This window comes from Agelaius phoeniceus, chromosome 13 (assembly GCF_051311805.1).
Source record: "Agelaius phoeniceus isolate bAgePho1 chromosome 13, bAgePho1.hap1, whole genome shotgun sequence".
Classification (NCBI taxonomy): domain Eukaryota; kingdom Metazoa; phylum Chordata; class Aves; order Passeriformes; family Icteridae; genus Agelaius; species Agelaius phoeniceus.
This window is the reverse complement of record NC_135277.1, coordinates 17,286,245-17,313,379: the sequence shown is the minus strand read 5'-3', so window position 1 is coordinate 17,313,379 and position 27,135 is coordinate 17,286,245. Positions and strand designations below refer to the sequence as shown.

The following is a 27,135-nucleotide window of genomic DNA, read 5'->3' as shown; positions in this document are numbered from 1 at the left end:
GGGACACTGAGCGACATGGAGGGACATCTAGGGATGCAGAGGGACACTGGGGGACACAGAGGGACACTCAGGGACAGTGTGGGACACCAAGGGACACCGAGAGACACTGGGGGACACCGAGAGACACTGGGGGACACGGAGGGACATCCTGGGCGAGCTCAGATCCCAGAATAACCCCGGGGACAGTGCGGGGACATCGCGGCTCCCTCGGGCAGCCCCGAGGCCACAACAAACCCCGGGTTTTGGCTGGCTGGATTTGAGGCAGCAGTGGGCGGGGCTAGGAGCGTGTCCCGGGATAAAACCACACCCGCAGGGCTCGGCCTGCGCTGCTTTCCTCGGGGAATTCGGCAAAAAAATCTCCGCGGTTTGTCCTGGCTGCTGCCGGGGGCGGGGAGGTGGCGGCGAGGGGACACCCTGCCCGTGTCGCTGTCACCCGGGGACTCCCGCTTGTCCCCGCGGGGCTCGGCCCCCTGCTCTCAGCCGGGTGTTTGGGCGAGGAAAGGGATTTTGGGCGGCCAAACTGGAATTCTGGTTGGGAATTCTTGAGTGTCACCTTCGTGCGCTGCTCCCGAGCCTCTTTCCCGGGATTTTGGGGCTTTGGGGTCCCACCGGTGGAGCTGGGAATGGGAACAGCTCGGAGCCTGTGCTCTGCACCCAAAAATTCCCCCCGGGCTCTACGGTCCTCGGCTGCCAAAATTCCCGTTCCCGGCTCGGGAATCGCTCGCTCCCGGTCCTGCCTCTCCCTTCCCGCACGCCGCCGGCTCCAGCGGGAATTCTGTGCCAAAGAGGGATGGAGGCAAGGAAAGGTTTCGCTTTTCGGCTGCCAAACCTCCCCGCTGTGAGGAGCAGGGACCCCTCGGTGCCACCCCCGTGTCCCCAGCGCCACCCGGCCGTGCGTCACTGCAGTCCTGAGCTGCAGCTCATTCGCCCTCCCGAAATATTCCCCTGCGGGCAGAGTCCCGGCAGGAGCATCGGGAATTGCCGGGAAATGGCCGGGACGAGCCCCGAGCCGGCTCTGCCTTTGTGCCGGGGCCGATTTGATGGAGGCTTCAGTCGCTCCTGCCTTTTTTAGCACCTTCTAAAATCCCGAATTCCCGTTCCCTGCCTCCCTCCAGCCCTTTTTCCTCCCAGCACCGACCACCAGTTCGCTTTTCCCGAAAATCCGGAGCATCCCAGGCAGGAGCTGGGGAGATGGCTCCACACTACGAACCCCACCGCAACTCCCAGCCCTCCCGTCCCAGGGCTGCTGCTCACTCCCTCCTTTGGGATTTCCAAATTTGCTGCTGGATCAAAACAGGAGCCCCAAAACAGGGGCTGGAGAGAGCAGGACATGGAAAAAGGCCAGGGGAGATCCCGGCCCCCATCATTCCCAGTGAGAACCGCGGTGCTCTCCTGCTTTTTTCCACTCTTTATTCCAACCATCCGCTTTGGTTACAGGTCTGAAAGGGTTGGGGAGGGTTTTTTGGTAGCTGTTGTGGTGGATTTTTTAAAATTTTCCTCTCCTGTGATCCGCCCCCGCCTCCTGTAATATTATAAAATCCTACAAGACAGAAACGAGCAGTCGATATAATAAATATCTGTTAGTCCACAAAGTTAAAGTGCTTTGAGAAGGGCTGTGAGAAGCTCTGTCCTGGGCTGGGGATGGGGAATATCTCAGGGATGTAGTGCAGTAGGAAGCTCTTGCCCGCTGCCCGCGGGCTCTGGACGTGGCCCCTCGGCCCCTCGGGCTCTCCTGAGTGAGCAGGAGCCGGGACAGGCATTGGAAGCACGGCCAGGGTGTCCCCTGGGTGTCCCCGCCCAGGGCAGGGCCGCTCCGGGCTGGGCGAGGTTGGGACATCGAGCGGGACCCCCCCTTTGCAGGGGGACAATCCCGATTTTCACAGTTTAGTCTCGCTCCGAGACCTCCGAGAGCGCGGGGGAAGCGGAGCCCGGGCCTGCCCCGGGAACAGGGACAGAGGCGGGGACAGGCGCAGCCCCCCCGGTGCCCTGAGATCCGCGGCCGCTTTCCCTGAGGACGCCCGGGCCAGGGTGGGAGCGGGCACGGCCCCGCTGCGCTGCCCCTCAGCTGCCTGCAGAGCATTTGTGCGTCTCCAGCGTCTTCCCAGCGCCTCCCGCTCCGCTCCGGGCTCTGCTCCCACCTCCCCTTCCCGTCCCCACACCCCAAATCCAGTCACCTTCCGAGGCTTTTCCATGCAAATTCCCAACGCGGCGGCGGCGCCGATTCCCGACCTCCCTCCCACACTAAACAAAAAACAACGACCCGAGCCCCCCTCAAGCAGGAGGGGACTCGCCGGGGGCGTCCCAGCCGCTGCCAACCCCAACATCACCCCCCAAAACCTCGGGAGGCAGCGGGCATCCCGCAGTCCGGAGGAGGCCGAGGGCCTGCTCCTCCTCCTCCTCCTCATCTTCATCACATGCAAGGAGCGGCCGCGCCCTGAGCATCAGCGCATGCATGGCTGGCCAGCGGGGCCGCCACCGCCGCGGCCACCGCGTGTCGCGCCCTCCTCCCGCGGCTCCGCCAGCGAGGCCGGCGGTGAGGGACGCTCAAAATCCACGGAGCTGCTGCAGCGGGCAGGGCGAGCGGGACGGCGTCAGTGGAAGAGCTCGGCCAGGGCCACCACGAGCAGCAGCTGGAGCCACGAGGCCAGCACGGCCGGGGCAGAGCCGCGCTGCCACAGGAAGCGCTGGCGGTCCAGCAGGCGCTCCTTGACCAGCGCCTGGCGGAAGCCGTCCTCCTCCGACACACAGACGTAGTGGCCGTAGTGCTCGCGGCGCACGCTGGGGATGAAGTGGAAGCAGTCGTGCTGAGGGTGGGAGGTGTTGCAGCTCTTGATGAGCACGTCCTCGTGGTACCAGTTGTAGGTGGCGTAGTGGGACTCGATGGAGCAGTTGAGGTAGTAGCGGGACAGCGGCATCACCGAGATGTTGCGGAAGTCATCTGTGGGGACACGGGGGTGAGGGTGAGATGGTTGGGAGCAGTCTGGGTTTTTGTGGGGTGGAGGAAGACTCAGAGAGAGAGAGAGAGAGAACTCCTCGAAACTTCTGCTCTGCCCTGTTATTCCTGCTCCCATGTCTCTGTCTGAGAGCCCCTTAATTTCAAAATTATAACAATTTGGAGGGAGGGGGTTTACATTTTCTATTTCAGAGGAGGTTCCTGCCTTCCTTAGCAGACACCTGTCTGTTCAAACTGAGACAAATGACCCATCCAAACCCGTCCAAATGCATCCAAACCCATCCAAGCCCATCCAAACCCATCCAAACCCATCCAAGCCCATCCAAACTCCTCCAAACTCCTCTAAACCCATCCAAACCCTTCCAAACCCATCCAAACCTGTCCAAATCCATCCAAAACCATGCAAACCCATCCAAACTCATCTAACCCCCCCAAATTCACCCAAATCCATCCAAATCTGTCCAAATCCCTCCAAACCCGCCCAAACTCATCCAAACCCACCCAAACCTGTCCAAATCCCTCCAAACCCGCCCAAACTCATCCAAACCCACCCAAACCTGTCCAAATCCCTCCAAACCCGCCCAAACTCATCCAAACCCACTCAAACCCATCCAAGCCCATCCAAACCCAGCCAAACCCACCCAAAGCCTGGAGAATCCAACAATTCCTTCCCCAGCCACCACATCTCTACACACCTTCCTTGACGTCGCCCCTCTGGCAGCTTCCTCGCCACGAGTCCAAGTTCAGGTTCTGGAGCACGTCCCTGGGGGATGGGAATGGGAATAAGCACCAAGAGAACTTTGGGAAGTGGTGGTTCAGGGATGGGAATCCCCCATGATGAGCGGGAATCTCCCCATTCCCATCCCAATTTCAGAAGGTTGGAGATGATCAACGTGAGACCCAGCAGCAAGGAGAGGGGTTGGGTGCCCAAAACCCTTCAGAGGAGGGATGGATCTACACAGAGCACCCCAAACTCTTGGGGACAGGGGTTGGGTGCCCAAAACCCTTCAAGGGAGGGATGAATGCACACAGAGCACTCCAAAGTTTTGGGAAAAGGCATTTGGGTGCCCAAAACCCTTCAAGGGAGGGATGGATCTGTGCAGAGCACCCCAGTCTCTTGGGGAGAGGGGTTGGGTGCCCAAAACCCTTCAAGGGAGTGATGGATCCACAGAGAGCACCCCAAACCTTTGAGGACAACGCATCCACCCCAAACCCACGCGCGCACTCAGTCCAGGAGGGGAATGCTGGGGCTGTGGGTGTTTATCCAGTGGGATTGGGGTGGGAATGGCCCCCCAGACCTGCTGAGGGCCAGCGAGAGGCAGGAGCCGTTGGCCCAGCCGCAGTAGGGGTCCCTGGCCAGCACGCAGCTGTGGCAGTTGTTGCGGTAGGCCCCGCACATGTCCATGGGCAGCTCCAGGACGCGGCTGCTGGAGCCCACGTAGAGCACGGCCTGCAGGAGGAGAGCACAGGAACGGTCATTCCGTGTCCCAGGGAAGGTCAGGAAGGAGCTGGAGCTGCTGGAAGGAGGCCAAGGAGATGCTCCAAGGGTGGAGCTCCTCTAGAGCCAGGCTGGGAGAGCTGGGGATGTTCACCTGGAGAGGAGAAGGCTCCAGGGAGAGCTCAGAGCCCCTTGCAAGGCCTGGAGGGGCTCCAGGAGAGCTGGAGAGGGAATTTGGAGTGACAGGACACAGGGAATGGTTTCCCACTGCCAGAGGGCAGGGATGGATGGGATATTGGGAAGGAATTGTTCCCTGGGAGGGTGGGGAGGGGCCAGGATGGAATTCCCAGAGCAGCTGTGGCTGCCCCTGAGTCCCTGGAAGTGCCCAAGGCCAGGGTGGGCACTGGGACTTGGAGCACACTGGGATAGCGCAAGGTGGGAATGGATTAAAGGTCATAGGGTGACCATTAAAGTGTTCATTAAAGGTCATCATAGGGTGATCACTGAAGGTCCCTTCCAACCCAAATAGTTCCATGATTTCACTCCCAGACCCCAGGCTGGCCCTGACCCACCCATGCCTGACCCACCCTGTCCTCCCGCCCCCGGAGTAGGGACCCACCCTGGCGTGGTCCAGGATCATGGACTGGATGGGATCCTTGTTGGGGAACACCTGGATCTCCATGATGTTCTGCACCCCATCTGGCAGCTCCACCACCTTGTGGATGGACCCCTTGTCTGGGGAGAGAGAGGGCACAGCCCTGGTGAGGGGGTGACAGTGCCAGGAGGTGCCTCCTGGGCCTGACACCCAGCGAGGGCAGGAGCAGCACCCCAAGGGAACAGGCCTGGGAATCCTCGGGGTTCCCCCTTCCCAAAGGATCCCTTCTCCCCTCAGCCAGCGGGAGGGGAGCCCAGCTCGTGCAGGACCCCCAGGTGACTCTGTGCCCATCCCACAGCCCTTCCTGTTGGATCAAGCTGCCCAGGGGTACCCTGCAGGGCATTGGCTGTGTTTAGACCCAGGATTCTGCAAATTCTCTATGGCTCTGTCCCTCTGTTTCTCTCTATTTCAACTCTATTTCTCTGTTTCTCTCTGACTCTGTTTCTCTCTGACTCTGTTTCTCTGTTTCTGTATTTATTTCTGTTTCTCTAACTTTATTGCTGTTTCTCTATTTCTCTCCATTTCTCTGTTTCTCTCTAACTCTGTTTCTGTATTTATTTCTGTTTATCTCTAACTTTATTGCTCTGTTTCACTATTTCTCTCCATTTCTCTGTTTCTCTCTAACTCTGTTTCTCTGTTCCTGTATTTCTGTTTCTCAATTTCTTCATTTCTCTATTTATTGCTCTATTTTTCTCTTTCTCTTTCTCTGTTTCTCTTTAACTGTGTTTTCCTATCTCTCTCTAACTCTGTTGCTCTATTTTTCTATTTCTCTCTTTTTCTGTTTGTCTCTATTTCTCTGTTTCTACCTCTCTTGTTCTGTTTCTCTATTTCTATTTCTCTGTTTCTCTCTAACTATAAAATCCCAAATCCATCACTTGTGGGCCCCAGTCCAACCCCAGCTACCCACCGAGAGCCGGCTGCACTTTCTCCATCACAAAATCAGGAATTTAAACCCCTGCAGGTCCCTCCACGAGTGCCAGGGAACGCATCCCACAGATGGGAGGCACGAGCACAGCTCGGGAAGCACCAGAAAACGACGGAGCTGCTCCTTGGGGAAGGATTTCTGCCCCCCAGCACAAACCGTGCCCGCCTCCCCCGTGCCTGGGACGCTGCCCGGAGCCTGCCTGTGCCCACACAGCCAGCCTGGCAGCGTTCTGCTGTTCCCGAAATTTGGCAGCTCGCCGCTGCCTGACGAGCATATGCCAGGCTGGGCACGCAGCCCTGCCCGCGGGGAACGTCCCCTGCATGGTGTCCCCGCACCTGTGGCCAGGTAGAGGACGTTGTAGCGGCGCCCGTCGCCCGCGGCCACCTCGTGCACGCCGATTTTCTGGTAGCGGTGCTTGTTGTGGAACAGGGGGCTCCGGGACGGCGACAGCGGCTCCACCCGCTCCTCCACCTCCGGGTGGCTGTCCGCGATCTTGAAGGTCTCGCTCGGCGTGTGCTGCCCCGAGGGGACGCACTGCGGGACAGGGGACAGGAGGGGACAAAAGGGACCCGAGTCAGAGGGCGCCGCCCTGAGGGGACGCACTGTGGGACAGGGGACAGGAGGGGACAAAAGGGACACTAAGAGGGTGCTGCCCAGAGGGGACAGAAGGGGAGAAAAGGGATCAGAGGGTGCTGCCTCAAGGGGATGCACTGCAGGCATAGGGGACAGAAAGGGACAAAAGGGACACTCAGAGGGTCCTGCACCGAGGGGACGCATTGTGGGCAGAGGGGACAGAAGGAGACAAAAGACACCAGAGTCAGAGGGTGATGCCCCGAGGGGATGCACTGAGGGAGAGGGGACAAAAGGGGACAAAAGGGACCATCAGAAGGTGCTGCCCGGAGGGGACGAAAGGGGACAAAGGGGACAAAAGGGACAGGAGTCAGAGGGTGCTGCCCCGAGGGGACAAAAGGGACCCGAGTCAGAGGGTGCTGCCCAGAGGGGACGCACTGAGGGAGAGGGGACAGAAGGGGACAAAAGACACCAGAGTCAGAGGGTGCTGCCCCCAGGGGATGCACTACTAGCAGAGGGGATAGAAGGGGCCAAAAGGGACCATCAGAGGGTGGTGCCCCGAGGGGACAGAAGGGGACAAAAGGCACCAGACTCAGAGGTGCTGCCCCCGAGGGGACAAACTGTGGGCACAGGGGACAAAAGGCAGAGTCAGAGGTGGGCGGGGCGCTGAGGATGGCGGGGGAAGGGGACAGCTCTGGCCCGGGGGTGTTGTCACTGTGCCCGTGCCAGGTGCCCTCTGAGATCCTCTCTCCCCGTGCTTTCCATGAAGGAATCGAACCTTTTCCAGCCTCCCTCTGTTCCCAGCTGGTCCCTCCCTCCGTGTCCCCTTCCCGAGGTCCCCCGGGCCTCCCGCGGGGTGGCTCCTGCCCCTCCCTCACCTGGCCGGGTTTGACCTCCGGAGTGGGGCCGTTGTAGCCTTTGAGCCGCGATGTCCTGAACACGTTGTCGATGTCCCCGAAGGAGTAAACACAGACGGCAGAGCTTCCCCTGAGGGGACAACGACAGAGTCAGGGGGGCAACTGTGCTGTGCTCCAGCTGTTTTCCAGAGGGAAAAGAGGGCTGGAAGGGAGGATTTGGGCCAGGGCCCCTCACCAGGTGTTGGTGAAGAGCCCGTAGACCTTGGAGCGCCGCCAGTCGCCCGCAGGGACAAAGAAGACATCCTGCAGCCAGTTGAAGTTGCCCTTGGTGACAGGGTCCACGCAGATCAGGGTGGCCTTGAGGAACGTGGTCCACTTGGAGGCTGAGAGGGAGCTGGTTCCTCCCCTGTCCTCCTGGGGAAATGGGACAGCAGGGAGGGGGTCAGGGTTTGGGGGGGAACACCCCGAAATGCCCATCCTGATGGGGAACTGAGGGATGCTGCCCCAATCCCGTTCCTGCCATCCCGGTGAGACGGAGCGGGGAATTCTCTCCCCTACGAGGCTGAAGGACAAGGCTGTGCCCCACTCAGAGGGGCCAAACCAAGCATGGGTAAGCCCAGGGAGCTGGCACGTGCCCTGTCCCCCCAGAGCTGTCCTGGCTGCCACCCCAGCCTGTCCCCAAGGTACCTTACACAGCTGGGCCACCCGCGAGATGTTCCGGGGCGCCTCGGGGCTCTTGTCCGGGTTGTCCTCACGGAAGAAGTAATAAATCTTGTCCTGGTGAGGCTCCTCATGCCTCAGCGTGGTGGCCTTGACAAACTGAGGGTCTGGGGAGGCAAGGGACAGAGCTTGGACCTGATTTCATCGGGGGAGCCAGAGGTGGGGACAGGGCAGGGAGTGGGACACGGCTGTGGCCCGGGGAAAGGACAGCTCCGAGCCCAGGCTGCCCCTGCTGATCCTTGGGAAGGCTGAGCTAGAACTGAGACCAGATAGAGTTAAATAATAAAGCAGGGATTTATTAAAAGGATCTCCCCAATGGATCCACCTTGGGCAGCATAAGAGCCAACCAAGATGAAAACCAAAATGGTCACAGAAATGGACACAAAGGTCTCTGACTTTTATAAGTTCTGCTCCATTTGCATATTGGACTTAATTGTCCAATTACAGCTTCAGGTTATGAATCTCATCCTTCTTGTTTTTCTCTCTTCAGCCCATGTTGTTTATGCCCTTGGGCCTGAGATTTGGATCCTTTGTCCTTGGTCCCCAGCTGGAGCAGGAATTGTTTTGTCTCCCTGCTCTGTGCAGAGCTCACCATCCCCTAACTCAGCTCACCAGACCCACCCACTAAAGCAGCACAGAATCTGAAAAATATAAAAGCAAAACCTGAGGCATCAGTGCCACCTTCCCAGTGCCTCCTGCCTGACTGCACAGACTCATTCCCTGGAGCCTGGGGAAGCCCTGGCAGCCACAGAAACCAAGTCCCTCCCGCTCTGGGAGCTGTTGTGGGAAGGAAGGAAGGAAGGAAGGAAGGATCCCTCAGGAGGAGCGATCCGTGCTGTGCATTGGGAAAACCCCGTAACACCGTTCCTATTAATGCACCCCTGGGTCCCTCTGAGCATCCTGAGCTGCTGTTTCCATGGCAGGGAATCCCCAGGGATCAGAGCCCTGCTGTTCCCACAGCAGGGAATGTCCCAGGATCAGCCTGGCAGCCCTGGGGCTCTCAGGTCTGGCTCGGTTTCCCCTTCCCTGTTTTATCCCGCTGTCATTTTAATCCCATTTTTATCCCATTAATCCCCCATTTCCCCCCTGGGAAGCCACCACAGCAGCCACCACAAGCCAGGGAAGTGGAGCAGGGTCCTTTCCCCATGTCCCCTCCCTGTCCCTGCCCTGAGTATGGCCTGGCTGGGGTTTGCCCAGGGCCCCTGCCCACACTGGAAGTTGCCCAATGCTGTGGGGCAGCTGCCGGGCATTTTGCACAATGCAATTTCCTTCCACCCCGCAGGAGGGACTTGCCAGCCTCATTTCCCCATGCCCCAAGGACAGGGAAGTCACTTTTGTGCTGGTTTGGGACAGGAATCAGGGGAAGCAGGCAGCTGGCTCCCTCCTGACTGGCACCAAGGGCACCTGATCTGTCAGACTGAGCTTAGGGGGCACTGGGGCAGTACAGCTGCACCACAAACTAGAGTTTCTGTACATAGGATGGAGGGGGGCAACATTTAACTGTGGATCTCCCCCAGCACAAAATTCCATTGCCAAAGAACCAGGAATTTCCAGTTCTTGATGTTCAGAAGGTGCTTTAAGAAGATGAGGGACCCAATGATGTTAAGGTTATGGGATTTATCTCATTGGTAGGTTTACACCAATATTTGTCACCATTGGGTATTGGCCACTCCTTGGCTGGCACTGGCACACCAAACAGGTCACAAAGGGTTTGTTTGGGCTCAAACTGGTCAAACATTTGGTGTCTGAGCCTGCTGACTTGGCTAAAGCAACCCAAACGTTCCTCTCTGGTGGATCTACAGCCATATCTGCACTGCAAAAGCCAGCAAAGCAAAACTAATAAATTTTGCTTAGTCTGACACTGATCAGCCCCCACAAGAGGCTCTGGAGCTTCTCCTGCCCCCTGCCAGCTGTAGGGGGGGGGGCAGAGTCCAGTAGGGATAATGTCCCCCCAGTGGGGATAATGTCCCCCCAGTGGGAATGTCCCCACTCACTCTGCATCACCGTGTCACTGGTGTAGAGCTCTCCCCCGCCCCTCACGCGGCGGAATCGAGGGATCTTCCCATTCTGCTGGCTCTTCTTGATGGTGGAGTAGATGTCCTGGCCTGTGGGGAGAGGATGAGGAGGAGTGAAAGCAGCCAGGACTTCCTGGGCATTGCAGGGATGGTGGGTATGGAACAGGAATCCCAGTCCTGACACCCAGTCCTTGAAGGGTGGCAGGGACACATTCTTGGAAGGATCCTCACCTGTCTCCACACCAGGCCTGGAGCAGTGGGGTCACTGCAGGCCCTCCTTTCCAGGTCCCTCCCAACCCAAAGCATTCCTGATTCAGGAAACTCCTCCCAAGGTCCCTCTTGACCCAAAACATTCCTGATTCAGGTCCCTCCTTCCCAGGTCCCTCTTGACCCAAAACATTCCTGATTCAGGTCCCTCCTTCCCAGGTCCCTCTTGACCCAAAACATTCCTGATTTGGGTCCCTCCTTCCAGGTCCCTCTTGACCCAAAACATTCCTGATTCAGGTCCTTCCTCCCAAGGTCCCTCTTGACCCAAAGCATTCTTGATTCAGGTTCCTCCCAACCCAAAGCATTCCCAATTCAGGTCTCTCTTTCTGAGGTCCCTCCACACCCAAAACATTCCTGATTCAGGTCCTTCCCAGGTCCTTTCTGACCCAAAGCACTCCTGATTCCCAACATTCCTCCCACACAGAGCCCCCATCCTACTCCCCAGTGGGAATCTCCAGCCTCTGTCCCAACGGGATGTGCATTTCCATGGGGACAAAATGAGGAGAGCCAAGGGGACAAAGCCCTCAGAGCAGCCTCAGGGGGTTGCTGTTTGTCCCAGGGAGGCTTTGAGCACAACAAAACCACAGGAAAACAGGAAAATGGGAAAATATCCCACTTACCATCAACAACGACGAGGGTGTTGGAGTCAGGGGTGAAGGGAGCGATCCCTCTCCCATCCCAGGGCAGGCTCTCCTTCCTCTGCGTCTGGGGAAGGACAGAAGGGGATCCTGAGTGGGGTCAGGCCAGGTTTTCCCCAGCCAGGAAATCCAATCCCTTCTGGGAAATCCCCCCCAGAAGGGGGAAGGATCCGTACCACGTTCCAGCAGGTGGGAGCGCAGGCGCCGGTCCCGCACACCAGGAGCCCGTCCCCGTACTGCTCCACCAGGGTCAGGTAATTCCGGCTGTCCTCCTGCAGGGGGAGAGCAGCCTGGCCATGGCACAGAGCCCCCAGCACCACACCAAATCCCAGATCCCTCCTGGGTTTTCCCAGATCTCCTTATCCAGAGGGAGCTCATGAGGAGCACACACAGCTCCTTCAATCAAATAATCCAGCCCTCCCCATCCCGCTCTTCCCTCTTCAACCCAAATCCTCCCCATCCTGTTTTTCCTTGAACCACTCAAATCCTCCCCATCCTGTTATTCCTTCAACCCACATATTCCCCATCCTGTTATTCCTTCAACCCAAATCCTCCCCATCCCATTATTTCCTCCTTCAAACCAAATCCTCCCCATCCCATTGTTCCCTCACGGGTGGGACCTACCAGATTCCCAGAGGACATGCACTGGCCTTCATTTCTCACTGGGAACTCTTCCTAGGATAAAGGAGAGGGAAATGTTTCCATTCCTGCTCTCCCAAGGCCGTCAGGCGTGGGCTCAGCGTGCCACAAGGTCACCAAAACCCACGAGGTGTCCTTGTCCCCCACCCCTGGTGCCTGAAATCCTGCAGGAAGGCCAGGCTGGATGCCAGTGATGAAATCTGAGCATTGCTGCTCTCAATTCAGAAAGGATCCCCAGCAGGAAACATCCAGGATGGATCCAGAAAGGATCCCTGGCTGGAAAAATCCAGGGTGGATCCAGAAAGGATCTCCTGGAAAGAGCCAGGATTGATCCAGAAAGGATCCCCTGGAAACAGCCAGGATGGATCAGAAAGGATCCCTGGCTGGAAAAATCCATGGTGGATCCAGAAAGGATCCCAGTCTGGAAAGAGCCAGGATGAATCCAAAAAGGATTCCAGGGTGGAAACATTTGGGATGGATCCAGAAAGGATCTAAAGCTGGAAACATCCAGGATGGATCCAGAAATGATCCCTGGATGGGAATATCCAGGATGGAACCAGAAAGGATCCCTGCATGGAAATAGCTATGATGGATCCAGAAAGGATCCCAGGCTGGGAACATCTGCCCTGTGGGACAGTGAGAACCTCTGAGGGATCCCACCCAAGGTAGAACCCACCCGTGGACAACACAGAAAATTTAACACTAATCCTAATCCTAACTCTAACCCTAAACCCAACCCTAACCCACAGGGATCCCACCCAGGGAAGAACCTGACCATGGCCAACAGGGGAGATTTAAGACTACTCGTAATCCTAACCATAACTCTAACCCTAAACCCAACCCTAACCCACAGGGATCCCACCCAGGGGAGACTGAACCCTGCCCATGGCCAACAGGGGAAACTGAACCCGAACCCCAACCCCAACCTAACGCTAACCATTCTTTCCTGCTGGGATTTTGCTTCCTGGCACGATGGAGCCAGCTGGGCCGAGACCAGGCTCATCCAGGCTCAGAATGTGGGTTGGGAGATGGATCCCTGACCCTTTTTATGGGGTTTTGCTCCAAACCCGTCAGCGGCGCCCCTCACCGTGTAGTTCTCACGCGTTGCAAAGTCGTAGTAGTAGAGCCTCCCCTCGCCCCCGACGTAGATGGAGGAGGTGTTTTCCTGGTGGAAGAACACTGGGAACCTCTCCCTCCGTGGGAACACATATTCCTTGGCACCTGGGAAGGGCACACACCTCAGGGAGCTGCTCTGGGGGCAACTGCTGAGCCCATCCCTTCCCGTGCCCTTGGAGGATGGACAGGGTTTGGATCCCAGGAAGGATGGACAGGCTTTGGATCTCCAGGAGGGATGGACAGGGTTTGGATCCCAGGAAGGATGGACACTGTTTGGATCTCCAGAAGGGTAGGACAGGGTTTGGATCTCCAGGAGAATCAAGAGGGTTTGCATCCCAGGAGGGATGGACAGGGTTTGGATCTCAGGAGTATGGACAGGGTTTGGATCCCAGGAGGGATGGACAGGGTTTGGATACCAGGAGGGATGGACAGGGTTTGGATCTCCAGGAGGGATGGACAGGGTTTGGATCCCAGAAGAGTTGGACAGGGTTTGGATCCCAGAAGGGATGGATCCCAGGCCAGAGCCCTTGCCTGACAGATGAAAGTTTCACCCAAAACCACCACCCCCAGACTCCATGTCCCAGACAGGAACAAAAAGCGACAGCCAGCCTTCAGACGTCCCGGCTGGCATCACATCCAGCTGTCTGCCCCTCTGCCCTTCCTCTTTCACATCCCACCTTCTCCAGCCCCCCTTCCCTAAAAACCCCCTCCATTCCCGCTGCGTGGGCTGGGCGAGGCTGGCCCTGCTCCCCCCCGGGATCCCAAAACCCGAGGTGTGCACGGGGATCGCTCCGGGGCTCAGGGCCGCCCTCTGCCCGGCGCTCCGAGCTCTCCATTCCCGCTTTCCCCTTTCCCAAACACAGCGGCCTCTGCCCTGGGCAGCGCTCCCAGCGCTCGGCCAAAGCTGAGAATGCCGCTGGAGCTGGCAGCCGGCACGGTCGGGTAATTAATCAGCGGCGCGTGGCTCTTAATTGCCAGGGCTGGCACTTGGCACTGCCCAGCCCGGGGCTCCCTCTGCCCCGCCCAGCAAGAGGCACCTCGGGGGTCACTGGGGCGCTGAATTCCCGCTGGGTTTGGGGGTTATTCCCATCTCCTGCGGGTCTCTCATCCCTTAAAAGAAGCAGAGTTTTCCCAGCAGGGCTTGGGGAAGCTGCCAGAATCCCCAGGTGCAATTTGGAGACACAATGAGGGGACAGCTCCCTGTGCCCTTCCCCTGAGACCCTCCCTTCCTTCCCCCACTGTGCCCTGCCCAGCCTTCCCTGTGTCCAAAGGCTCCAAGAAACCCCTGACCCCGAGCTGGAGAAGCTGGCACAGAACCTTCCAGGCTGATTCTGCAGCCAGGCTCAGTCCCAGCCTGCCCAGGACAGGCACAACCCCCTTCACACCCTCTCCCTTCCCAAAAACCCCATTAAAGTGCCGTGACCCCATCACCAACACACCTCGAGGGGCTCTGCCCAGACCTCACCAAGCTTTACTGGGTTTGAAACCCCAGCCCCTAAATCTCTGCTAAGCCAGGCAAATCTCCAAGTTTTGAGCTGGAGCTCCAAACTCAGCTCCTCCTCCTCTCCCCCATTTCTCTCCTGCTGCCCTGAGGCTCCTTTGGGGGCTCTTCCTGAGCCCCACCGAGCTGTCAGCCGCAAACAAAGCAGCCCTAAACAATCATTTGGCCGGCGCCGAGGTTGTTGTTTATCCTGCAGCTCCCCGGGGACTGAATCAGAGCCGAGAGAGGAAACAGCTCTGCCAGCCTCCAGCGAGCCTGGGCTGGGCTCAGAGCTGGCAACGGAGCCTCCGAGTGCTTCCAGGAGCGCCTGCTGGGGTCCCTGTGCTGCTGGGGTGGCCCTCTGGGGCTGCTCCTAAGCCCTGTAGGGCTGGTCCTAAGCCCTGCAGAGCTGGTCCTACCGAAGCCCTGCAAAGCTGGTCCTAAGCCCTGCAGAGCCGGTCCTAAGCCCTGCAGAGCCAGTTTCAAGTCCTGCTCTGCCTGCTGCAGCTTGGGTTAGGGAAGGGGTTTGGATCCTGGTGGGATGGGGGAACATCCCTGCACCCCAAACTGCAGGTCTGGGGTTTGATCCCCTTCTCCCCTGGTGGAATGGGGGGACATCCCTGCACCACAAACTGCGTGTCTGGGGTTTGAACAGCATCAGGAGATGAGGATGAGGAGGCAGAGGGCATCATCTCAGTGCCAGAAAAGCATGGAATTGTTGGCGATGGAAGAGACCCTAATTCCACGTTGTGCCAAGGCCAGGGACACCTTCCACTGTGCCAGGGTGCTCCAAGCCCCGTCCAGCCTGGCCTTGGACACTTCCAGGGACAGGGCTGTGTCCCATTGTGTCCCCAAAGAACGGGACATCTCTCAAAAGCTGCTTTTGACTCTGGAAAGCAAGGCCGTGTCCCTTGGAGGGCTTGGCCCTGCTGTCACCCCCGCCCCCAAATCCATCTCCGGGGGACACAGGGCTCATTCCCAGAGCCTGGCTGACCCCTCCGAGCCCCTGTGCCCGACGTTTGCCACCAGCCCCGCGGCTGGGGAGGCAATCAATGGCACCACTGTCCCTGGAAATGTCCCCTGGAAATGTCCCCGCTGCAGGGCCTGAATGGGAAAAAGGGCGGCTTTGTGCTGGGCAGAGCTCCCGCCAGAGGGGAGGGAGCAGGGACATCAAATCAGGGACAGGGACATCCTGGAGGGTGCCTGGGGAGAGGGAGGGGAGCAGGGACATCCAATCAGGGACAAGGGCACCCAGGGCATCCCAGAGGATGCCGGGGCTGAGGGAAGGGAGCAGGGATGAGAACCAAGAGATGCTCCAGATGCGATGGAGATGTTATAAATACACATTATAATATTGGCTTTTTGCAAATATTAAAATGGATTTTATGTGTGGTGCTCTTGGCTGATGCCACAATAACCTTTGCTCTATGGTCCTTGTCTCCCACTGTCCTTTATTTTACTTTTTACATTTTCACAGGACAGTGTGCATGTTTCTCACAGAGAGAAGGGAACAATCCTGCTTTCCATCCAGCCTTTGGTGACAGAGCAAGTGGCTCCCTGTGGGACCAAGAGCCCCTTGAGAAACACCAGAGCATCCCAAGGCATCCCAAAGCATCCCAAGGCATCTTGGAGCATCCTGGAGCATCCCAGAACATCCCAAAGCATCTGGGAGCATCCTGGAGCATCCCAGAGCATCTTGGAGCATCCCAAAACATCCCAAAGCATCTGGGAGCATCCTGGAGCATCCCAGAGCCGGCAGTTCCCGCCCCTGCAGCAGAGGGGCAGCGTGGGCTGCAGCCTCTCCCGGCAAACCCCATCTCCCAGCCCGCCTGGGGCTGAGTCAGCACTGCCTCTCCCTCTCCCCTCCTCTCCAGCATTCCCGGCTGGCAGCGCCTCCCGCAGCCCAGACGCTCCTGAGTCACCGGCTCGCACCGCTCCCGGCTCGGGAAAAAATGGAATTTCTGGGATTAAGCCCTTTTCTGACTTCTTCTGACTGCCATGGTGTGATTTATAGATCTGTACTGCCTCACCACCCTTGACATGAGACTGAAAATTGAATAAAAGGCTTTAAAACTCCTCTCCGTGTCCCCATCTCTGGGTCAGGAAAGGGTTAAATCAGACAGGAATTCTGTGGGGATGCGGAGCTGGGGCGGAGCAGGGTGGAGGGGATGGTACTGACGGGATAAAATCAGGATTCAAAGTAAAGCATTTATCTGAAATATTTATCTGAAATAAAGGGAAGTGGAAGTGGGATGGGAGCAGAACCTGCTGGGTTCTGGGAGCTGGGGCAGGCATGAGGCACTTCCTTCATTTCCTGCCCTTAGATCCCTTCAAAGTGGGAAAAACCTTGGATTGTGAGGTGGGAGAGCAGGGCAGGGAGTCTGTCTGGCCCTGGAATTGTCCACTCCTGGAAGTGCTCTCTCCTGGAATTACCCCCTCCTGGAATTCCCTGCCCCTGGAACTCCATGCCCTGGGAATTGCCCTCTCCTGGAATTGCCCCCTCCTGGAATTCCCTGCCCCTGGAATTCTCTTTCCCTGGAATTCCCTGCCCCTGGAATTCTCTTTCCCTGGAATTGCCCCCTCCTGGAATTCTCTTTCCCTGGAATTCTCTTTCCCTGGAATTCCGTCTCCCTGGAATTGCCCTCTCCCCTGGAACTGCCCTCTCCCCTGGCACTGCCCGTTCCCACAGGGCCTCGGCTGAACTGTGCCACCCCGAGCTCTCCTGTCGCTGTCACAGGACGGGGACACGCGGCCGAGCCGCCACACGCGGCAAACCGGGATTGGCACGGGGCACACCGGGATTGGCACGGGGAACCGGGATTGGCACGGGCGCGGTGCCGAGCGCTGGCAGCCGAGCCCCGCCGCCCAGGCGGTGCCCGGGAAGTGTCGCTGTGACGCGTGGCAGCGCTGTCACTCGCGGTGGCCCCGATGGCACTGCCACCTGCTCCGCTGCCCGCGCAGCCGCCAAACATTCCCCAGCTCGGATCCCTTTCCCCACCGCCGTGACACGTTCTCACCTCGATGACAGCGCGTCCGGCTGGGATCGGCGCGGGAGGCAGCAGGAAACACTGACTGAAGGGCTGGGAATGTGGGAGTGTCCCTGGATGTCACCTGGGACGCTCTCATCCCGGCTCTGAGTCAGGGCGAGCAATCCCGGAGCTCCACATCGATCCCGCTGCTGGGACAGCACTGGGAGCTGCCTGGATGCGGGGACAGCGATCCCTGTCCATTGTCAGTCTGGATGTGGTGACACCAAGATCCCTGTCCCACTCCCGATGAGGTGACACTGATCCCTGTCCCGCTCCCAGTCCCGGTCAGGATGTGGTGACACCAATCCCTGTCCCATTGCCAGTCTGAATGAGGTGACACCGATCCCTGCCCTACTCCCGTTGTGGTGACACCGATCCTGCTCCGGGTATGGATGTGGTGACACCGATCCCTGTCCCACTCCCTATGTGGTGACACCGATCCCTGTCCCATTGCCAGTCTGGAGGTGGTGACACTGGTCCCTGTCCCTCTCCTGGTCTGGATGCGGTGACACTGATCCCTGCCCCACTCCAGGTCTGGATGTGGTGACATTGATCCCTGTCCCGCTCCCAATGTGATGACACCAGTCCCTGTCCCACTCCCGATGCAGTGACACGAGATCCCTGTCCCACTCCCTCTTCCCACAGGATGTGGGACAGCAGCCCAGGTCCCCTTTTCTCAGGACTGTGATTCAGGGCCACTCCCTGAGTCACTCAGGACTCCATCCCAGCTCCCAAACTCCGCAGTGCGGCTGGAGTTTCATCATTCCCTCAGGCCAGGCCGGGCCAGGAGCACAATCCCTGCATTGCCGACCTTCCCACCCTCTCCCAGGGGGACAGGGACACCCCAGGGTCCCCTCTGTCCCCAGAGCAGGGCTGGATTCACCACACTGCTGCCTCCCTCCTACCCAAGCTCCAGCAAGAAGCCAAGCTGCATTTTCTCTCTCTTTTCTTTTTTTTTAGACATTCTATAAATTCCCAAATTGAGGCATTTGAGGAAGAGGAAATATGTCTCCAAGGAGCTGCTGTGCTAAGTTTTCCTTCCAGCATGATTTGCTCAAAGGGAACAGAGTGACACGAGGGAACAGTGTGACACCAAGGAGGGGGGCACAGCGGGGACAGGAGTGTCCCATTCCCATGGGATGGAGCCTCAGGCAGCCTTGGCAGGCACTTGGGACAGAGCCTGCAACAATGGGGATTTTTATAGAAACAGCCTGACTATAAATGAGGCATTTCGGGAGTTTTGGGCAGGTTTGCTCTGACCTGCCACGGAAAATTTGAAGGGTTGTGACTGTGAGGTCCCTGCACCATCCCACACACATTTCTCATCTTCTGGATGGGTTTCCGAGAAGGAGGCAAATGGAGAAATGTAAGTGTAAGAAACGTGTAAGAAATGTGTGGAGGCCACTTCCTCTGCTGTGGCCTCCTGTCCCCAGCCTCTGCCAGGGCTGCACCCCAGGAGCAGGGTCTTGTATCCCCAGAGTCCCCAGGGACACCCCTCTGGAGAAGGAGAGCCTGGAAGGAAGGGTGAGGGATCACCCCAGGCTGAGGGATCACCCCATGGCAGCCCTGTTGTGTTTCGGGTTGCCCCGTGCCCCAACCTGAGTCATCTCTCAAAGGAAGCAGAAGCAGCAGAGCAGAAGTGATAGCAACACCTCCAGGTTTCTGTCCCATCCCCCCAGGAGCTCCCTCCGGGTCCAAACCCCACCCTGGCCCCACTTTTGTTCCCTCCACATTCCTGTGCAATCCCCAGGAGCTCCCTCGGTGGCAGCGAGGGAAGGTGGCTCCAAATCCCACCCTGGCCCTGCTCTTGTTCCCTCCACGTTCCTGTCCCTCCCTCTGGGGGCTCCCTCTGGGTTCAAATCTCACCCTGGCCCCACTTTTGCTCCTTCCACGTTCCTGTCCCAATCCCCAGGAGCTCCCTCTGTGTCCAAACCCCACCCTGGCCCCGCTCTCACTCCCTCCACGTTCCCCTCTCCTGCCCAGCTCAGAGCTGACAGGATCGTGGCCACCTGTCCCTGCTTTCCTGCTCTCCCCTGTCCCTGAAAGGAGCAGGGACCCCTAAAAACTCCTAGGGCAACCAGACAGAAAGTGAAGTGAGCCATTCCCTGCTTCCCTCGGCCGGGGAACACGCAGCTCCCTGCCAGGGCTGTGTGTCCATCCCACCCCGAGGCTGGAACGTGGACCAGCGAGTCCTGGTGGAATTCCCAGGGTTCCAAAGGCAGCCCAGCCTCTCTCGTGCCCCTGGGGCAGGGAAGGGCAGGGGCCAGGCTCGCAGCGGTGCCTTCCCGCAGCAGCATCCCAGGAAGGAGCATTAAAAGGTTTTCCAAAGTGCTTTCCCATCAGCCCGGGCTGGGTAAAAGCCCTGACGGGAATTTTGCCATTCCCTCCATCCTGCAGGAAAGGCTGCGGTTCCCAAAAGCAGGGACTGGGGCTGTGGGCTGCTTTCCTTCCCATTTTCCAGCTGGGACCTGGGGGAAGCTTCAGTTGCTCCCTCAGAACCAGCACAAACAGGAGAGAGGGACTAGGGGGGCACACAGCCCTAAAACCCACTAAGGGGCCCAGGAGCTGGCAGGAAACCCCAAAAAAGAGGCGTGAAAGCAGCCGGAGCCACCTCACACCTCTGTCTCACCCTGAGAGCCCAGCAAGGCACAGCCACGGGGCTCATCCGAAGTTTCTCATCCCCCCGAGATGCTTTGGAGATGAGCGGCGATTCATCACCGCGGTCTCCCTTTCTTATCTCACCTCATCTTATCTCACCTCTGCCTCCCCAGCCCTTCTGAGCTCCTCTCTGAGCAAAGGGCACGGCCTTGTGGGACCACCAACCTCGTCACCCAGCCGGGTTTTCTGTCCAGCTGGGAATTCCTCTATCCCGCTTTTCCCCTGCTCCTTTTCCCCCTGTTCCTGCACTCCCGGGGTGCTCATTGTGCCCTGGAGAGATCCCTGCCCTGCCCAGCTTTTCCCCAGTTCCTTTCCCCACTGTCCCTGCTCTCCCACCGTGCCCTGGGGAGCTCCCTGCCCTGCCCAGCTTTTCCCTTGCCCCTTTTCCCCTCTATCCCTGCACTCCCGGGGTGCTCATTGTGCCCTGGGGAGCTCCCTGCCCTGCCCAGCTTTTCCCTTTTCCCCTCTATCCCTGCACTCCCGGGGTGCTCATTGTGCCCTAGGGAGCTCCCTGTCTTGTCCAGCCTTTCCCTTGCCCCTTTCCCCTCTATCCCTGCGCTCCCGGGGTGCTCACCGTGCCGTGGAGAGTTCCCTGCCCTGCCCAGCTTTCCCCTTTTCCCCTCTATCCCTGCACTCCCGGGGTGCTCATTGTGCCTTGGGCAGCTCGCTGCCCTTCCCAGCTTTTCCCGAGCCGGGCAGACAATGGAGCTCGCATTAGCCGGGATAATCCATTCCACAAAAGCCGGCGATCCCGATGCCCGGCAGGGCCACGCTGCAGAGCACTCTCGGAGCACACAAATGGGCTTTTTCAGAGGCACTCTCCGAAAGAAAATATCCTGGCACGTCAAGCATTCCCGAGCTAATTCTGGGAGCGCCTTGGGGGAGAAAAATCCCTTTTGGTTTGCAACTGAGCTGCTGGGTTTGGGATTGGGATTTGGGATCCCAGAAGCTCTTCTGGGAGCTGTGCTGCCGATATCCCTGCTCCAAGCTGGAGCTGGAATTGATCCCAAACACCCACTCAACAACAGAGACCCCCTAACCTGCATCCCGCAGGGAACAAGCCCTGGATTCAAAGCCGGGGCTCTGCTCGCCCCACGCTCCGGGAACGCTGGAATGCTCCTTATTAAACATCAAACCCCTGGCTGGCGGGCTCGGCAGCAATTCCATGAATACTAACACGGCCCCACTCTCGCTCCCCCCATAATTATGCAGCACTGGAGCTGCAAGGCGAGGCCAGAGCCTTTGATTCCGTGGATTTGTGCCATCCACCAGGTCCGGCCTTCCCGGCTGCACCCCATGGCTGCAGGGACTAAATTTAGAGCCAGGTTTTGCCACTTTCCAAAAGCTCTGCTCTGCAGTGCTGGTCCCAGGCTGTGATGATGGAATTTTATCCAACAATGGCACAAGCACTGCTGGATGTTGTGTCAGTGCAACAAAGGATGGATTCGGCGGATCCGGGGAGCCCCTCCCAGCCCAGGAAAGTCAAACATTGATTTCCCAGGAAAGGCCTTCCAGGGGGAAAAGCTGCCCCAAGCAGTTCCAGGAGCATCCAGCAGCAGAACAACCCTGCTCCATCCACTTCCACCCCAGCTCCCCACAGCTGGAAAATCCTTCCAGGGTAAGGGTGGGCACAGGGGTGGGCACAGGGCACAGCCACCTTGGTGTCCCCAGGGAGGCTCTGAGTGGGAAGATCCAGAGGTTTCATCCTTGTGGAATGCAGGTGAGGCCCTTCCCAGTGGGATCAGGGATGGCCCTGCTGTGCCTTTCCCAGTGGGATTGGGAAGGATCCCAGTGGGGTTAGGACTGGCCCTGCTATGCCCTTCACAGAAGCATTGGGAAGAATCCCAATGGGATTGGGAATGACCCTGCCATGCCTTTCCACATGGGATTGGGAATGACCTCACCATGCCCTTCCCAGTGGGATCAGGAAGGATCCCAGTGGGATTGGGAATGACCCCACCATGCCCATCCCAATGGGATTGGGAAGGATCCCAGTGGGATCAGGAATGGCCTGCTATGCCCTTCCCAGTGGGATTGGGAGTGGCCCCACTGTGCCCTTCTCATTGGGATTGGGAAGGATCCCAGTGGGGTCGGGAATGGCCCCACCGTGCCCTTCCCATTTGTGTCAGGAAGGATCCCAATGGGATTGGGAATGGCCCCACTGTGCCCTTCACAGAGGGATTGGGAAGGATCCCAGTGGGGTCGGGAATGGCCCCACTGTGCCCTTCCAGCCTCCTCCTACTTCTTCCCACACCTGCTGTGTGCTCGAGGTGAGTGCCAGCCCCGGGCCATTCCGCCTTTTTGCCAGGGAATGCCCTCCCCAGCACCCTCTGTGTGCCCCATGACCCGGGACACGGATTTCCCGTTCCCCTCACGGATTTCCCATTCCCCTCACATCCAGCCCTGGCTGCAGCTCCGCATTCCCCAGACCCGGAAAGCCCCGGGGGCAGGAATGTGAAACCAGACTCGCCAAAACGCCGAGCTCCCAGCACAGCCCGGCCGGGGCAGTGCGAGGGCAGGTGCCTGGCTGGGACCGGCCTCGAATTCCTCAAGGCAACTCCCGAAACTCGCCGTGCCTGTCCCTCCCACCTGCCAGACGGGAATATTTGCCCCCAGTGCATAACGAGACGGGGAATCATCGCTGCCTGACCCAGTGAGGCAAGGCAGGGAGGGGACAGGAGACAGAGGCAGAGCTGTCATTAAGGGCTGTATCACCCAAACCCCACTCCTCAATTACACCTCCACATCCTGCTCCCCTGGCACTCCCACGGCGTGCCACACGGGTGGGGCTGGCAGCAAAAGGGGGCCCAGCAGGAGGAACCAGCCCTATTTCTGGAGCAGCCTGGAATAGCCATGGAGCTGGCTGGAACCCATTTCCCCTCCTCGCTCACCTCCCAACCCTTTTTAGGATGCGAGATCTTCCCTAAAAAGCACCTTGGACTTAGATTTATTCCGTGCTCAAGCTTAGATTTAGCTTGTACTCAAGCACTCAGGTCTAAATTTAGTCTGTCCCATTTAAGCACTGACTGCATCATCCACAGAACACCTTCCCAGGCCGGTTTTCAGCAGTTCCGTCCCCAAATTGGCTGGTGCAGAGCTGGGAGTTTGGTCAGAAATTGGCATCTGGCTCCTTTTTCCAGCCACAACTTCCATCAGTCGTGCCCTGCCTGTTGTTTTTGTGTCGTGCTCTTGCAACAGGAGGTGCCTGTGATTCACTCCATTTGTTTGGTTTGCTTTTCTTCTTTTTCAATCTGCGCACAGCAAAACATATTTCTTTTTTCTTTTTTTTTTTTTTTTTCCTTCCCCAACCAACATTTTCAGTTCCCAGCATCCCCCAACCCTGTGAAAAAGGAGAAAATAGCACTGCTGGGAAAGCGAGCAGCTTTCTCCTGGAAATGGTGATGCTCTGAGAGCTTGGTGGGAAAGTGTCCTACAAAGATGTTTCACACCATGGGACCACAAAAAACCCCAGAGATGCTGTCACCGAGGAGAAAAGCTGCTGCTGGCACCAGAAATCCCTTGTTTGCCGCAACAGGAGGAGATGAGGACCTCAAGGATCATCTCATCCCATGCCCTGCCATGGTCAGGGACACCTTCCACTGTCCCAGGGTGCTCCAAGCCTGGCTTTGGGCACTGCCAGGGATCCAGGGGCAGCCACAGCTTCTCTGGGAATTCCATCCCAGCCAGGAATTCCTTCCCAACATCCCATCCATCCCTGCCCTTTGGCATTGGGAGCCATTCCCTGCGTCCTGTCCCTCTATCCCTGATCCCAAGCCCCTCTGCAGCTCTTTCCAGAAGGTTCTGGGGGGACCCAGCCCTGCCGTGCCAGGAGGGCACGGAGAGTTCCCCGCCAGCCCTGCTGACACAGCTCTCCCTGTCAGGGAGGCAGCCAAGCCTAGCAAAGCCCAGGAGCCGTTCCAGGCAGATTCCCAGAAATGCCAATCCAAGGGCCCGCTGTAGCCCGGGGCGGGTTTGAGCCAGCTCACCCCGCCGAGGGTCAAGTGTATAATCCCGCCCTTCCCTCGGGGACCTCCTTATCTCCGCTGCCTGCGGCTTCCAGCTCACCTGTTAATGAGCTGGGAATAATTAAACAGCCGGAGCCCAGCCCACCCAGCGGTGGGTTGAGTTTTCCCCGGCGCTCTGCACGTGTGGCTGAGCAGGGACGAATTGCTGAGCGTGGCAGCAGCTCCAGCCCAGCCTGCGCTGCAAAGGCCGCGGGCTGCAGCAGCCCGAGCCCGCCCCAGGCTCCGTGCCACGCTCAGCGTTTTGTGATGCTCGGTGACTTTCCGGTCAGGAGACAGCCGGGCTGGGCTGTCCCCTCCGCTGTCACCCTCCCCCGGTCCTGGGACACGCCGAGCAGCAATAGCTCCGTGCGGGATGCGGCTGCACCTTTGGCAAAGCGCAGCCCAGCTGGGCAGGGGAAAAATCCAGGGAGGCAGGGGAGGATGAGGAGGGAAGGAATGATGGGAACTCTCCTCGAGTTCAGCCCGCAGGAACTCGGAGCCTTCCGCAGGACACGGGAAAGGGCAGCGGCCGGGGACACTCCCGGGTCAGCCTCCAAAGGGAACAGGGCAAAGGTCCTGCCAGGAGAAATGTGACACAGCAAAGGTCAGCTCCACATCACTGCTCGAGTCAGGAGGGAGCCCTGCAGGGCCACGTGTGCCTGGCAGTGACCACTTGCCCACGGCCACCTGTGCAGGCTGCAGGGGCCACGGAGCTGCAGAAAAATGAGCTCCAAAGTGCTGGGAATTGTTAATGCAGGAGCTCCGAGCAGCAGGACAGGCCCGCGGTGCTCCTTTGTCTGCAGGGGTGAGCCCAGGGTTGTGCCACCTGAGCCTGGGGATGTTTTGTCCCACATCCCCACCTCGCCTCAGATATTTCTTAGTGGGAACTGGAGGCCAAAGCAGCGGAGCTGCAGCGAGGGCAGGGTTTGGTGGATCCTGGGAAGCTCCAGATGTCACCAAACCGGTAGATTTGAGCTTTCTGCTGTCACAGACTCACTGTGCACGGTGCTGGTGAGGGGAGCGAGGCCGAGGGATGAAAAAGCAGCTGCAGCTTTGCCCGATTTCCTGCGCTGCAGGCAGGGAGGGATCGCTCCTGCAGAGAGCCCGGCTCTGCCCAGCCCCACAGATCCGCACCCTCGCCCTCCTTGGGACACGTGGAGGTGCCTTTGCCGAGCCGCATCACCTGCTGCCTGTGCGGGGCCGTGGCGTGGAAGAAATTTAATTAGGGGAGAGCTGCCAGCTCCTGCAGAGCCCAGGGCCAGCCCTGCACCACTGCAAAAGCAGCAGCGGGCCCGGAACGCTGCTCCCCACCCCCAGGAACGGGGGGCCGAGCTAGAAATCAGCCCTGCGAGCTAAAGAGCAGCACTGCGAGCTGAAAGTCAGCCCTGCGGGCTGGAAATCGGCCCTGCGGCTCCATCCCCCCCGCTCGGCTGGCGAGGGCCGGGCTCGGAGCGGGCTGCAGCTGCGGCAGCCACGTGCTGAGCCCGGAACGCTGAACATGCTGAGCTTTCAGTGTGCCCGGGCCACCGGGAAGTTCAGCGGGGGTTCGCGACCACAGCAGCCCCCAGCCCGTTTCCTCATCCTCCGCCTCCTCGCTCACCCACTGCCCTACTTGGGGAGGGTAGAGGTGACACCAAGGAGATGTGAAATAGGACACGGCTCGCTCCCATCGCTCCTTGACTGCAATACCAGTCTAGCCCGGGGCCCTCCCGAGTTCTCAGAAATAATTACAGGCACAGATAAGCACAGAAAGGAGAGCAGGTGAAATGTCCTGATTGGTTTCGGTGACAGGTGCTAGCAGCCTTCAGTGCCACCCAGACACGGGTGAGCGACGAGTGACAGCATTGTGCAGGGACACAGGTGGGGATCGGCCACTCCATCCCCTCCCTGTCCCTCGATTTCCAGCCACGCCGAACCCCACCGCTGTCGGAACAGGGGGAATGTCCCCGGAGCAGCAGCTCCCGTCCCCTTTTCCCGCAGCCACCGCCGGTGACGCCATAGCGGAGCAGCCTCCCCTGCCCTGCGCGCCGGTACCGCTCCCCTTTGTGTGACAAGGTGACAGCAGAGGCCACCCCCGAGCCGCGCACACGGCCAGCACCCCCCTCCCCGCTCTGCCAGCCCGGGGAAGGGCACGCAAATGCCAGCGGAGGAGAACAGATGGCACGGAACGAAGCGGGGGAAATGGGCGTTCTCGGAAGTTGCCAGGGAATGGGGAGCAACAGAGGAGCCCTTGTGCTGCAGAGCCCGCCCGGCAAAGCCAACGGGGTCTTTGTTCCAGCCAGCCCGGAGGGGATTCATCCCAAAACTCGTGATGAAACCAGCGCCGACACACCAGGCTCAGAGCCTTGAAAACATTTCTTTGTTCGGGTTCGCCCAGATCCAATCTGGTTACAAAGTCCTTACGTGCCGTTTGTAAATTTTTTCCCCTGAGACCAGCGGTCCTTGGCAAATATTTACTCCCCAAACTCGTCTGCAGCGAGTAGGGCGAGTTCAAGCAGATAAATAAGTGCATTAACTATGTAAATATATACTTCTGCTTTCTGGAGTGCTGCAAGTTAGGAAATGTGTCAGAGCTTTTTGACAGCCTTTAATATACCCAGCAGATAAGGGGGAAAAAAGCGCTTTTCGACAGCCTTTAATGTTCCCAGCTCGCAGGAAAATGCTTTTAAAACATAAAAAAGAAAAAAGAAAGAACCGTCTAAAAACCCAATTAAAAGCCAACAGCCTCAACCCACAGGCATTTAACGAGAGCCAAAAGCCTCCCCGAGGACACAAAAGAAATAGAAATAACCCGAGTGCTCAAAGGACGAGCCCCCGGTAGGAAGGAGCCGGCGCGGGGAGCAGCCGCATGCCGAGGGCGCAGCCCGGGACTCACCTTGGGGAGCCGCGATGATCCTGGGGTTCACCTTGGGGCGCCCCGCTGCCCACGTGCCCAGCTGGCCGAGCCACAGGGCCACCAGGAGGGCAACAGGCGACTTCCTCCTGCCCATTCCTAGTCCGGGAGCGAGCCGGGATCGGCAGCCGGGCGGGCTGACAGCTGCATCTCCCCGCGTACAAAAGGCTGCGAGCAGCCGGGCGCAGCCAATGGTACGGGGAGGGCGGGCCTTCCACAGGAAAAATGGAGTAAAACCCTCAGCAGCTCGCGTAACACACCTGAGCTCCGGCACGGCT

The 27,135-nt window shown here is 58.7% G+C and overlaps 2 protein-coding genes across 2 annotated transcripts in view; one reads left to right on the top strand and one right to left on the bottom strand.

The window, feature by feature from the left end:
• The window catches only part of CLK3 (CDC like kinase 3), a 127,005-nt gene that overhangs the window by 21,717 nt on the left and 78,153 nt on the right, over positions 1-27,135 (top strand). The gene's annotated exons all lie outside the window — the stretch shown is intronic.
• SEMA7A (semaphorin 7A (JohnMiltonHagen blood group)) lies at positions 1,394-27,092 on the bottom strand. The gene is made up of 14 exons (XM_054642068.2): positions 26,840-27,092; positions 12,765-12,898; positions 11,663-11,713; positions 11,215-11,310; positions 11,021-11,105; positions 10,113-10,223; positions 8,086-8,225; positions 7,634-7,812; positions 7,420-7,528; positions 6,307-6,505; positions 5,011-5,126; positions 4,252-4,403; positions 3,649-3,716; positions 1,394-2,938 (listed from the first exon to the last, which is right to left on the bottom strand). Exons 1-14 carry the CDS (start codon positions 26,952-26,954, stop codon positions 2,592-2,594), a joined length of 1,902 nt encoding a protein of 633 aa, XP_054498043.1. The 5' UTR covers positions 26,955-27,092; the 3' UTR covers positions 1,394-2,591.

Excerpts from the sequence above, each read along its gene's own strand:
- SEMA7A (XM_054642068.2), bottom strand. The coding sequence starts at position 26,954 with ATGGGCAGGAGGAAGTCGCCTGTTGCCCTCCTGGTGGCCCTGTGGCTC. Across the intron at positions 5,127-6,306 it reads CGTCCTCTACCTGGCCACAG|ACAAGGGGTCCATCCACAAG; the intron begins GTGCGGGGACAC and ends CTCTCTCCCCAG. Across the intron at positions 3,717-4,251 it reads CTCTCGCTGGCCCTCAGCAG|GGACGTGCTCCAGAACCTGA; the intron begins GTCTGGGGGGCC and ends CCCATCCCCCAG.